The sequence below is a fragment of the Streptopelia decaocto genome (assembly GCF_964273445.1).
Source record: "Streptopelia decaocto genome assembly, chromosome: 4".
Lineage (NCBI taxonomy): Eukaryota > Metazoa > Chordata > Aves > Columbiformes > Columbidae > Streptopelia > Streptopelia decaocto.
The window spans coordinates 23,126,181-23,141,052 of NC_138658.1; the positions used below are offsets into that span (position 1 = coordinate 23,126,181).

Consider the following 14,872-nt stretch of genomic DNA (forward strand, 5'->3'; position numbering starts at 1 on the left):
CTCCTTCTCTCTCTCCTTCTCTCTCTCCTTCTCTCTCTCCTTCTCTCTCTCCTTCTCTCCTTCTCTCTCTTTCTCTCCTGCTCTCTCTCTCTCCTGCTCTCTCTCTCTCCTGCTCTCTCTCTTTCTCTCTACCTGCTCTCTCCCTCCTTCTCTCTCCTTCTCTCTCTTTCTCTCTCTGTCTCTCCCTCTTCTCTCTCCTCCCCTCTTTCTCTCTTTCTCTCTCTCAACCCCCCTCTTTCTCTCTCTCTCCCACCCTCCTTATTTCATGCAGGCAAAATATATTTGTTCTTTCAAAAAACCCAAGTGAAATGTATGTACCTACCATTTTTGCTTCCTCTACTACTATCTATTTGAGTTATACTGAAGATGCTGTTTCAAACTAACCTTCTACCTATTCTCATTTAAGACTGAATTGAGAGCCAAGATCGAAGCTTAATACTGTTATACTTAGCACAACTTGTCCAAAATACTAGCATATCCTTCAGTCTTTCTTCCCATCTACCACCAAGAAAAAATAAAATCAGTATGGCAGCTTCCATGCCAAAGATGATTGAATAACAGAAATATACACCTCTTGAATCATCTTTGTCACTTACTCAGATTTTATTTCTTTCCCCATCTAATGATATTATACCAATTCAAAACCATACATCTTATGCAACTGCCTCTTTCAATACAAGATTTTAGACCACAAGTTATTTTAGTCCATTTTCATAAATTTTTAAAATATTTGTCATCTCTTTGCATATGATGTTAGTTACCCACATTTCCTGACATGCACGCTGGTATGCAGAAAACATTCATACACACATGCACAGAAGATGCAGAGCCTGTCTACACATCTGCAGCTACTAGCTACTGGAAGGCAATACAGTGTCACACTCTGAACCAGAATCTGCTTTTTCTGTACCAAGTTAAATGAAGCACTACACCTGCAACCAACACACACATGCTCACATCAGCATCTGTATAGAAGTCAATATACTCCACATGGATTCATCTATTTTCTGTAGATAAATGCACTTACATAGTCAGGCCATAGTCTAGTTTGCTTTCTATATTTACTGATTAGAGATACACGTGACAGAGCATGGCATCGTGTGACATATTCAGTTCCCAAGTATGCACAGAGGTATATTACATTTGATTTCATATTTCAGATCCCAAATCCTGCTCTCTTGCCTGCTAACTCAAACCATGCTCTGCCAGGGCTGCCTATTCTTGGTGTGACTGGAGCTTTTGGGTCCAGTTCTGCAGATCTAAGCACATGTTCACGTACACCTTTGCAAGATCAAGACCTCAAGGCATGGCCTGTGTGTTGCACAGGATGTAACAGCCTGCTGGCAGAATATTTATCTAGCACAGTGATTTAACTAATTTATTTCATTATTGTAATTCCATGCAATCCTTCCAAAATTGCTCTGCAAGACCCAGTTTCTTCAAGGAGCTTTTTGCAAACAGAGTCTTGTTTATTCCAGTTAAATCTCTGGAACACTTGGGTGTAAAAATAATAGTTTAGCTTACATTGCTGAACAAGCTTAAGGTACGTATGCAATGACAGATTATTTTAAAGTGTTTGTCTACCACTTAACCCTTACATGTAAAATACAATTTTTAAAACCCATTTGAAAAAGAAAGTATCAGAAAGCACCATACAGAAGATACTATTACTACTACTTTTTTTTTTTTTTTTCCCTCCCCCCCAACATCTCTTAAGTATATTAGGAAAAGCAATTAAGGGAAAAGATGCATTAAAAACCCCTAAGTACCTATTTTGTAAAACAGGGCTCCCAGAAGCCTCCCTCTAGTCTTCCTATTTGTTTAAAAAGATAACACTGGAAAAAACAAACAAACAAACAAAACCCAAACAAAACGAAGCACCTTCCCATCAAATTTTAAAAATATTCTTTTTAAGACTTATTTTGCATCTCTTAAGGCAAAGAAAACTGACCCGTTGTTCCCAGTAATGTAGGTGATCTGCTGCTAGTCCCTTGCAGTAACAATGGTTCGAGCTCTACCTATTACCTTGATGGAAATACTACAGGCTGTTTCAATCTCCCTCTCCCCAAGTTTTTAACAAACATCAATAAAAAACAACAAATCACCTGTTAAAAAGCTTGATAAAGTACTTTCTAGCAGCTAAAGCTTCTCTCACACAATACTATATTTGGGGGTCAATCTAAAAATACCAAGAGGTTTAAAGTACTCATTTTTGCATTATATGAGTTTTCACTTTCACACCTATATAAGTATTTTAGTTTCATTTTTAAGCAATGGGTGAAAGGGAGAACAGAAAAGAGTTAACTCATTCCATTCCAAACTTTTTCTACCAAACCATTTTTACCTCGGTTTCCTTCCTCCACAATCCACTACTAGACTGACTTTTATAAACAGCCATTTTAGAAGGAATCCTCCCCCCCCACTTTGAAAAATTACCTAAAGCCTTTTTTTCCCAAGCAAGTTAATGTGAACTTGGGAATGGCAATTAAATTGTCAGAATTAAAAAATTTGTTTTTAACGAGAAGGTAGCCAGAAGTATAGTCATGGGGCTGGTATTGATTGTCTGAACAGAGAACATTAGTCTTCAGGTATTTATTCTGCCACCTCTGCACCAGAGGTTCTCCTTCAAATCAAATCAATCCCTGGAAAAGATTGGTTCTTGCTACTAACACATGTAACTAGGCTGCAACAGAGCTGATTGTTGTTGTTGTTCTCTCTCGCTTTTACTGCACAATATTCTAGGCTTCCAGTTGTTTCTAAATAATTTTCACAGCTGCAAATTGTGATCTTCCCTAAACTGTGAGCTCTCTGGGGCAGAGAATATATCTGGTTTTATTCGAGAGACACTGAGCAGCTCCTAATGTGTATCTAGTAAAGAGAAGCGTGCTAAAGTATATGCTTTAAAGTATATTACTGCAATAGTACTTTTCCATTATTTATGCATTATTTTCCCACCTCCCTTTTGGTAAAATCCCATATGTCCAATTTCAGGTTTTGGTTTTGCTCTGTTTTGAGAAAATCGTATATTATTTTTCTTCAGAGACATGTAAAATTAATTGAAACAGAATAATTAATGATAAATTATTGCTAAGAAATCATTAAATCCTAGGGCAAATATTGCATGAATTATAGGGACATCTACATCGTGAAAACATGGCCTGAAAGTCTGGTTCCAAAAATCTAAAAATAATTGGATTGTCTGACCTGAAATTAGTTAATGTTAAAAGTTTCTAAACACAATTTAAAAACAAATAAATAAAGTGATTATTCAAGCTGACCTTTCTGACAACTGTACCTTCTGGTACTTCAACAAACAAAACAAAAAACCACAAACAACCCCCCCCACACCTTTGTATTCCTATACATGATATATAGTTTCCAGTTGAACTTGATTTTGTACTTTGGTCATTTATTTTACAACTTGCTAGCGGAAAGTCTTGGAACAAGGCAGTTGTATATATACACATGCTCAGGTAGATGGTAATTATATTTTCAGAAATCATATTAAATCTTGATTTAAGGTAAACTACAATATTGACTGGATAGATAGGGAAACAGAACAGCAACAGATAACAAAGGCAGTATGCAATTAAATTAAGAATAAAACAACATCAAGAAATTAAATATAATAGAAGCCTGTTAAGGATGTCAAATGCTGAACAGAAGGGCAGACAGAAAACAATTAGCTCTATTTTAATTACCCAGGTTAGCTATCAGCTATGCCTATCAGCCACCTATGAAACAGGGCTACTTTTATTCGACAAAAATTGTACTCCTGTCAATTACAAACTGAGTATGGGCGATAGCTCTTGAAATATAGCATGGATTAGTGAAAATATCACATTACAATGAAAGATGAATAATTGTATTAGTGTGTGTTTACTTATGGAAGAATTAGTTACACAAGTAAAGTATAGACAGGAATTCTAAATATTTTGCAGTAAAAATACTTTTTTCAATATTTTGATAAATAATATGAAGACTAAATATGGAAAATATGAGAATACATAAAATTGTAACAAGAGCTATTTAATTTAAAGTACATGCAGTATTAAAGGGGGGCAGTTGTTTTTTATCCATGGGGTATTAAACAGAGAGAAACCTTATGTCCTTAGAGTCCATGGGACAGAAACAACACACAGTACTAACGACAACAAGCCCCAAAGCAAAAAGTGGGTTAATTAATTCTACATCGTGTTCCTCTTTCTATAGTCAAAGATGTAGGGCTCTACGAACATTGGTTTCAGATCACTTTATTGACTATTCTCTGTACGGTCATTTATTTTAAAGGACTTATGTCACATTTGGCATTAAATCAGCTGACATATTGTGGACATTTTCTTCTAGAAATGGCTCTTTAAGGCTGAGTGCAAGAGGTTAAGATTCCTGACAGAAACTAACTTTATGACAATAATGTTCTTGTATATTCAAACAATAGTTTTAGTAATTTTAAATTAGCATGAAGTTTATGCCTCCACATATAATATGTGTGTGTGTATGTATGCAGTAACTCAAGGACAAAAAAAAACAAAAACAAAACCAAAAAAACCCAACAAAACAAAAAAAAAAATCCCAAAACCCCAAACCAAACAAGCAAACAAAAACCCCACACAACAAAAAAACCCAACCAGATAACAACAACAAAAAACCCAATTAAATTTAAATTATTCTAATCCATGGCAGGTACCTTCAAGGTGAAGGGTACTCAGCTTTAATTCTAAGCAAATTATTTTTAAATATAAGAAAGATTTTTCTACCTTATAAATGTATCCTCATTAGATCGCAAAGACATAAAATTCTAGACTAAAACCCAAAGTTCTGTAGCTTCGGTGGGTTTGTTTGTTTGTTTTGACTTTTATCTTCTTGGTTTATTATAGAATTCTCAAGCTGATTGCTATATTACTCTTGTAAATACATTCCTCTAGAACAGACATAGCAGCATGTAGCTGAGTGATCCTTGATAATAAAATGGGGGGGGGGGGGGAGGAAAAAAAGGGAAAAAATGCAATCTCCTCTCTTAAAATCACCAGGTAGAAATCACTATTACCATTTACTGCTTGAACAATACTTTACATTTCAGAATTTGTTACTACTTCTTCCATATCAAATTCTTGCAGAAAAGCTTGAGGACTTAAACAAAGATCTGAATGCAGCTTAGCTTCAGAAGTGTTATTTTTCTTTTAATGTATCTGTAATGATAGGCAGATACATGCTTAGGCAAACTGAAATAACTGCTGTAGATTTCTGAGCAGAACAGATCTTCTGAAGTTCCTAAAGCATAAATATGTAATTTACCACAAGAAAGTGTGTCCAGGGATTAATGGCAAAATGGCATCCACCTTTCTTGTGCTTAGTAAGAACTATATTTGTAATACATGTACGGAAAGTATGTACAACATGTCAGGTCAACTGAGATGCAATGAAGAAGCTTAAGAAATACCAACATCGATATATGAAGTAATGGTCAGTTTATCTTTGTATTGAATGTGTCTGAAATGTAACAACAAAAACCTTTGGCACTTGGGACAATTCTCTAGCATCTTATAGGAATGACGGTCTAGTCTTTACTGCCACGTACTGTAACCTGCTATTGGCAGGATGCAGATTTTACACTGACCATGTTCTCCGGCTGCTTTTAGTGTCGCTTCAGGATGTGTCGATCCAAGGGGGTTACGCACAAATCGTCGCCGGCGCCGCAAGTCATCTTCCCAGTAGTCGAGGCGCCAGAACTCACGAGGACGACTACAATGAAACAGAGGAGCCACATATGTTAGCAATTATCAAACAGCATGGTAGCGCTGAATTTCTGCATAAAGCTCTCCTTGTTTGCACTGCTTTTGCCCTTTTTTTTTTTTCCTTTTTTTTTTTTTTTTTTTTTTTAACCTCCCCCCTTTCTGCAATCTTTTACTTAGGTATGTCCTTGAAAATAACAATATCACCTTCCAGTCTAAGGAACTCCTTTCCCTTTTTTCTTGGAAGGTGAAATGAGCACTAAATACATCATTTTGAAATGAATTGCTGACAGTGTGATCAGTTTCCCCACACTCTGGTGGCATGTGCTCCGATTTCAGCCTCATTTCAGCCTCAGCAGGGCACCTTTCTCAGTGCCTGCATTTATAAACCAGAATAGGGAAAAGGCTATTATAAATATGGTATAGCATTACCTATATTAATCAAAGTCTGTCCCCCTTCATTTTTCTTCCTAATTTGTGCCTTTTTGCACAAGGTCAGTAAATCATACCATGAATTCTTGGTCCAGAAAGTGTTAACTTTAATGAATACCTCAGTTACATGGTTATGTATGTGATAATAAAATATTACTCTGTTTAGATGTGCAGGAATTTAATTAAAATAATCTCTTAAAATATTCATTACATTTAGCCCCTGAGGCTTAGAACAACACAAGAAAATGCATTTCTGTTCCATTTACTGTTTTTAAATAAACCATTCCAGGAGAGTGAAACAGTAATCTATTTTCAAGCAAATCAGATTGGATTTCTGGTTTATGTAGTTGTGTTTCTACATTTAATTAAAAACTACATGTTATGATGTGTAATAATTGCTATATTGAAGGCATACTTTTAAAAAATTACATCTAGAAAAGGTTATATCAAATTCATTATTTTCCATTGTATGTTCCAAATATACGTAGATCTTTTTAATATGGTCATATATAAGTGCCAGTTGCTATCTTGTTACACGATCATGAATGTATACCATTGTAAAACAGTATTTTAGCCCAGAGAATGCACAAAAAAACCCCCACAATTCCAGGTATAGCAAATAAACAAACAGAAGATGCCTGAAGCATAGAATAGCTGTGATAGCCTGAAAATCTGGGCCCAAATTGCAAAACACTGATTTTGTTTGTTAACAGAACTAGTATTAAAACAATAGATGAAAATGCATATATATTCAATTTCTGGTCCAGGAGCTAATAAAAGTATACCTGCCAACACTGACAAATGAATAGCCACAACTAATTTACAAATCACAATGTTAAAAATACTTGGTATCTACATTCTTAGTTTTGAGGTCTAAAGGTAAAAATGAGTTTTATTTAAGGTAAATCAAGGTTTCAAACAAACATGGTAATGAAAGCCAGAATAATTTGCATAACCCTGCTCTCACACACAATTCATAGACGTTAAAAATTGTGACTGAAAATAATCTTATAAGAATGAAGTGTCTTTGCATCTGCCTTCATTACATTTCTATGCCTTTTTCTAACACCAAAGCAAAGGCAGTGCTATTCTTCATCTTCCTGGTTTCTTACTTTCAGAAAAATATTGAAGTGTTGGAATGAAACACTCTAATATCTTATTTTCACAGTTTGTGTGTGTGTGTGTGTTGCAAACGTTAAAAACTGAATGCTTCGATTATAAAATCCAATTATTTTGGAATAGTAAACCAAACAAAAACTATAAACCACAGGAAGATATGGGTTTATTCAAAGGTCGATTAATGACTTAAAATTCTACATTAGTGATTATAGAAAAAAAGCAGAACACAGCTGGCTACATGCATGCCTTTGATAGTCATAGAGCATGGATAGGCACTTCATCATTCTGCCTTCCTACATTTATCTGTTAAAATTATTATCAAATATCAGCCAGGATGCAGTCGTGAATCACAGACTGTTCCTCGTCTTCAGGGGAATGATACAATGAGGGTCTATTCATCAGTATGGCAATCGGCACAAGTAATTAGTTCCCTAGACTGAGATCTCCTACAAAGCTTATTTCAGTCAGCACCACAAACATATGACAATGAAAAGCTAATGGAAGCCGCTAAAATTTGTTAACCTCTTCTGCCATCAATCCTTCTGGTATTCTGTGCTACAGTATTATGCAAAGATGGTAAATTATTAATTTGTCATTCATCTATCTTTCTACAGTTTTAATAGAATTAAGTGATGCCATTCTTCTGGATAACAATTAAAATGATACTACATTACAAAACTATGCTAAAATTATCAGAAAAATTGATAACAATCAACAGGCATGAAGTATCATCCTGAAATATATATCTCTAGTCCCCTACTTTCTTTTCCAATTTGGCAAATGAAATTTGCATAGGATTCCATCTCCTTCACCAGTATGCTGATTATTCACAAACAACATCGTATCAACTATTAGACTATGTATTTAAGTATTTATAACTTTTGGCAACCACTGTATTATGAGGTGAAAAAATACCTACTCTCTACACATATAAAAATATCCAACAAAAACCTGCACAGCCAAACATAAAGACCTGTGTTGTCCAGTTCCTACAAGTGAGCCATTTTTGAGAGCAGTTACTGGGACAATTGCACATTAGTATCAACATAAGACAGTATACTACATAGCTACTCTAGAACAACTAACTTACCTGTAAGATCAATAAACCAATGCAGTCTCACCCCCAAAAGGCAACGCTGTACCATGCAGGCTTTGTACCTCTACAGCCAGGGGGAGACAGATGTAAATATCGCTCTGATTTGGGCAGAATTTGACTGCTGAAAGACTGAAGGATTATGAAGCAAAGGGCCAAGTACATAGATTTTGGGAAGGGTATAACACCACTGAATACAGGGGATATTTTTAGAACAGAAGTTTCTGGCCCTACAATAAAGGCTGCCATATGGACTAAAGGTGCTATATGGACTGGATCAATGAACATAAGCACTCAATTAGTGTAAGTGCAAGAGCAACATTTCTCAGGGGACTGGGGATTTATGAATTATAAATCATATGATTTGCATGGATTTGTCAGGGGGCCCTCTAACATCATACACAGTAATTAGTGGTTCCTTGGTAACAATATTTACTGAATAGAAACAAAGCTTTGATATGAAATGTTTTATTCAAACAGCACACCATTATATTGCTTTTCAAACAGAATTCTGATAAAACCTTCCTCTCAATTCTCACATAACTAAATGGATTGTTACAATTGTACAGAGATGAGATGAAATACAGAATGACCAATATAACCTGTATTCTCAGGACTTTGAGTATATTCTGAAAAAAGAAAAAAATCACTTCACTGTGGTCAATGAGAAAAAACTTAAATGCTCACAGATCTCCATTCCAGGAACAAGAAAGCTACTTTTTCTATCAGTTTCAAAGATTAACACCATTGGAAACAAAACATACCAACTGGTGTACTAGTTTTATCATGGTGTTATAACAAAGGAATTTTAGGCATGGGAATTACCTATTGGTCCTCATACCCTACAGGAGATTTAAACTGAATCTAAGCAGCACAACCAGAGAACGATGAGAGGATCATACAATTGCTAAATAATTTCTTGTAATGCCTTATCCATTGTGTACTTCAAGATACTCTGCCACCTTTATGACCACAGAAAAGCAGTCGAGCACACTAGTGTGGTTAGAAAAGTGACTCTGCAAGCTGGGGAAGAGCTAAGAAAATGCAAACCTAAAAAGCAATAGTTTGAGAGGTCTTAGGGCTGTAGTTGGGCCATCAGTTAATTGAGAATGGATTTCAGCACACCACAGAAGCACCCGTTTGGATACTTAGATTAGTGAAGAAATAAACAAACACACTACAGAAGAGAAAAAGAAAAGGAAAGAAGGGTGAAAGCAGCACAACATTATAGAAATCATCTGCAAAGGCAATGGATGATTTAAGCTCTGAACAACCTCTTCTATCTAGCAGGCTATCTAGCCTTAAAGGGAAGAAAACCCACTCATGACAGACAACTGCAACAAACTGAAAAGCAGACGGAAACAAGAGTGTGTATGCTCTCAAACGCATTGTTATACTATGAAGACTCAGGCTAGCACAGTCCACTATTATAGTCTTCGCACAGTCTACTATTTAAATAAAAACAGTTCTTGCTCTGCCATATTGTAATTGTGCACATTAAACACAGATATGAAAGACTGGTTAACGTGAATTTCATACTTCCAGAAAAGATCACGCTGACACGTCTGGAGGCCAAGGCTGAGAACGAGAACACAAGTGGTGATCATGACATAAGCATAATATCTCATTCACATGTCCTAAATCTATGTGAAGATACCAAGATAAATTTCCATATGACACACTCCTCATTGGAACTCTAACTGTAAAGTTAAGCGGGTAAGTCAATCTCCAAACCTAATCAATCCTTGGTCTCTCTGCTAAGACCATCAGCAAGGCAATCAATCAGCAATTGCAATTTCTAAGGTGTAAATGTTCGAACACGGAGAGCTAGGCTAAATTGGTTTCATAGACAACCAAACGCAGAGTGGCAACACCACTTATTCATCAGTAGCAACAGTACAGGTTTGAAAGGAAACCCAGAAGAAAGAGGCTCTGTGATTTCTCGATCGCTGTCTGCAAGCCTACCAAAACTTCTGGTTTTAATTTATTGAGCACTTTGATTGCAATGGCTCATCAAATACTTCATGCACAATATCAGGTGTTACTTCTAAGTTACACAAAAGAGCAATCATGGAACGCAAATAACGATGCCCAATTTTTTAAGAAAAAATATGGTGGATTATTTAATGTTGTTTGGGAACATTTCTTGTTCTACATCATGATAACTTTTGCTTTCATGTGAAATATTTCAAGAACTCAAGCCAGACGTGCTGCAAGATACACAAACATTTTTCACACACACAAAAAGCAATAAGCATTCACATTTGATTGTCAATCCAAAGACAAAAGTGCTGAAGTTCTAGAAGTACTGCAGAAATCTTGATTGAGTACTGCTAAGTAGACTGCAGTGAATCATGTAATGTAAGAAACTGCTTTATTTTGTAAATTGAAATTCATTGTATTTTCATGCAGCTGGATGTCCAGAGTATAAACTAAAATCTCTCTTATTTTGCATGTAATAATAAAATGCAAGGTATCTTCCACTAACTGACTTGATAACACACAATTTCAGCAAGCAAGTAAAACATTTTCTGAAACCCTTCAGTATTCTTGTGATGAGCATTCACAAACTGTGATCTAAAAACACAAGTTACAGCAGAGCACATGAATATGATTAGCTACATGTCTATAAGTACTAATCTAAAAACATGTTTTGTGCACATGTATCTGTATTATTAATTTGTAACATAATAAAAAATTTCAAACATATTTTTGAATATAAACCACTAAGCTTAATGACAGTAGAGTAATGGCTGAAGTTGTAACTTGACAAGCACGTTCTCAGCAGCAGTACCGAGTTCAGCATTTCATGCAGAGATCCCATGTACAAGTGTTTCTGTTGCCATATGACAGACCTAATTCAGAGCACTGATCCAGTAGGGAAAAATTAACATTTTTCAGTAAATCAAGTTCCTGATCTCATTCCCAACATTGCCTGTATTAGCACAGCATGCAGGAAAAGGTCTGGTCAGTATTAAGTCAAAGTTGCCACTAAAATATTACTTGGCCAGCTACATTCTATTTCAATGTATGTATTTCACAGCACTTCACTGATAATGTATCTACTTCAGAACATTAAAGATTAACTAGCTCCTAATAAGTGCATTGAGATCTTCAAAAATGCTACTTACATTACCTATATCTTCTTCAATGGCAAAAACAGTTAAAGAAGATTATCTGTTCTCCCTCCTTCTCTCAGTTGCATTCACATAAGCATTTGTGAGGCCACATCATAAAGCAAATCACAGTAACAATCTGGGTTTATTAGGACTGAATGTTTTTATTCTGTTTTATATTAGTAACCTGATTATGCTGCAGTCTCATCAGCAACTATGTAGCTAAAAATGAGGGAAAGGAATGTGCAGGTGAGGGGAAGGAAGGAAAGGATAAGGAAGAACATCTTTGATATCAAAGAAGACATACAACATAATTGTACTCTAATATTAGCAGAGTCTGTGCCTTCTCATATTATCTTCATTTTCCCCACATCCATATTTCACAGTTTCAGAATACAAACTTCCACAAATGGAAATAATTGGGAACCCTTAAGCAAAAAAACATAATGGACAGGCAGGTTCTTAATCTCTGTCACAATCATTACTGTAGTAACAGAAACTGGTCATAACAAAGGCCCAAGAGGACCAAGTATAACTTCTCTGGCATAACATCAACTCTGCAGAACATTAATGTAATCCATTAAATTAGCATAGTCTATTTGCTTCTTCTAACCCTCCTCCAATAAAACAATTGACCTTGTCTATAAAGGATTTTTTCCTAAAAGGACTTCTACCTTTATCTGTGTTTCAATTTTGCCAAAAGGTATGGTGGGGGAGGGGCGTTTCCTGCATTTCCAGAAGAGAAAGTAGTGCCTATTTATTCCTCACATCTTTCAGAACAAATAGATGTGAAAATCAGGGTGTGACCTTCAGGCACAATGTCTACACAGACTTAGCATAGACCTGTCACTTTGAGGACCTTTGCGCAGCTGTGGGACACCTTTGTACAGTTTAAACCTAAGGTACTTCCAGCGTAGAGAAAAAAAATGGGAACGTCAGTAAGAGAAGCACGTCTTAATGATGTTTCATGCTATTTCTCCATATAAACAAGACAGTACAAACAGCACAGATCTGTAATGCCTAGATTTGCATTTTAAAACCTGGTACAAATGCTGTTGGTATGCTTTCATACAGTAAACAGTTAGGATACTACCTCTTTGTCTCAACCACACATTGGACACCACAGCCACTCAGACCTCCCGATCTCTGTGTTTTGAATCATACCATTCCCATCTAACTAGCATGCAAAACAAAACCAGAGGAACAGTGCCAATGTCAGATATCACAGAGACTCTCTTCTGCATTGACAAGCTTTGAATTCCTCATTTAAAAAGCAATCCAGTAAAAATGTTGACTATAAATGTTTCAGTCTCCCTCCATGCATTATAAAGCACCATGTCAGGGTAAAGACAAGCCCACCTTTAAGGTGTTGCTTTCCTACATGATGGTGTTATTAACTTCCAGTTTAAAACCAGCTCTGTTTATGTATGAGTTTATGTATGCTCTTCTTTGATCTTTATTAACCCCTTGGTGGCTAACCACAGCCACAGCTTTTTCAGAGGCAGCATTCTTTGAAGTGCTGGCATTCCAGTGCAGACTGATACTTCAAAGAGGGCTTGCTTAAATACATGGTACAGTACTAATCATGTATTCTGCTATCTTATCTTAGACTGATCTTATTTTGGTCCATCTAAAATAAAGCTGCACTTTAAAAGACTGTCACCTTAAGACACAGTTCAATTCCTGCTACATTTCCATCAAGATTAATTATGAATTTACTGGAAACTACTTTACTTCTCTACCAGAAAAAAAGTTAACAAGAAAATTTTCTTCTGGCTTTGAGCAAAATTAGTTCAGACATGACTCAGACATGGAAGAATAAATGTATAGCAAATCTGCAACAGGACGCTTTGGCTTAGTTGCTCATAAATCTTTCCAGATCTCACACATCCTACACCTGGTTGCAGCCAACAACTTTTAATTTGTCTTTCAAAATAACTACAGTTCATACAGATCCCACAAACCGCTACTCTTATTGAAAATAACAAGAACCACCATAGAATACAAAAATAGGTACACTGTATCTCATTGGAGGTTTTTTGCTGTTTGATAATGGGGAAATTCTGTCTGCAGTACTCAGTCATCCCTTCCTTGACAAAATGAACAATGGAATATAAGAGTATAGGTTATATACAGGATGAAGGAGCAAGTTCAGTCTCTCTTCTTAGCTATTCCTACCGGTTCAGATGCTTTCACAGAAAGGACCCATATTGACCTATATCTTTTCTCACTAATTAGAGCAACACCAGATTTTCTGTGAGGAATAAAGTGCATTGAAATGTTATGACTTGGATTAATTCTTTGCAGTAGCTTGGAATTTAAGATGATAATCTTTCAGCATTTCTGGATATATAGATCAACTTTTGAGCAAAACAAGAAAATCTCGTCAGATCTGTTACTTTGTTTATATATTGTTCTGAACCCAAAAGTATTTAACACATGAATTACAGTAAAAGTTTTTTTTTAAAAAAAAAATTCAGCTTCACTACCATCTTTTCTAGAAGAAACAGGATGAAGTCACATTCCCACATATCTGCACTTTAAGAGCTGTGGCTAACCTGTATCCTTTTTTATAGCCCTCTTAACAGCTGGATACTCTTTTTGCTTCCATAAAAATGTAATAGTGCACCCCTCTGATTCAGCAAACACTCTGCTGCTCTATGTTCTTCTAAAGGATTTTTTTTTCATTTGTATATATATTTTTAGACCCCTCTGCCAGAAAGGTCTAAACCATTTCTTGTTTCCAAAAAGTAGTTAAAATTAGTATCTAATAACTAAATTGATTCAACAAACTCCAAAGAGAAGAATGGGAAAATGACTTAAACTTAGGTACAACATCTGCAGTTTTCCAATCCAGACTGAACCTCTGCAAGGTGATGCAGTCTGTTAAACACCACTTGCCTTCAAACCAGCCTTGCCAAAATAAGATTTCCATTCAAGACAGACCAACCTGTTAGTTCCTTTGATAGGAAAGAGGCTGTCCTCCAACTTATGAGAGATGGAACAACTTTATACATGGATTTTTTTTTAAAACATAGAATAATAAAGATAAGAAAGTCCTCTCTGAGGTTCCTAAATGCCTACATACCAAAAATATATACATTTTATATTTTTATTGTGGAAAGAATTTGAGTGCATCTCAAGAGATAAGAAAATTCCCCTTTCAACCTCTTGCTTAATTACAAATTAATTTGAACATACTTGTCCCTCTGCTTTAAATCATATTGGGGAGAATAGGTAACCCATAGCATGTTCAACTATTGTTGAACAACATCTCTGAAAAGGTATTATCAATTCACATTGCAGGTCAGGCAGGATACAGAAGTCTTAGAGAGATTCAACTTCAACATTACCTACATTTGTCCTACTCTCTAACTAAA

General features: G+C 35.7%; 1 protein-coding gene across 5 annotated transcripts in view; it reads right to left on the reverse strand.

Moving 5' to 3' along the window:
* Positions 1-14,872, reverse strand: part of LRBA (LPS responsive beige-like anchor protein) — a 411,832-nt gene that overhangs the window by 193,939 nt on the left and 203,021 nt on the right. For all 5 annotated transcript variants that reach the window (XM_082050428.1, XM_082050426.1, XM_082050427.1 and 2 more), the window contains one exon: positions 5,618-5,742. In XM_082050428.1, the coding sequence (XP_081906554.1) occupies positions 5,618-5,742 (125 nt within the window). The remainder of the gene's footprint in view (positions 1-5,617; positions 5,743-14,872) is intronic.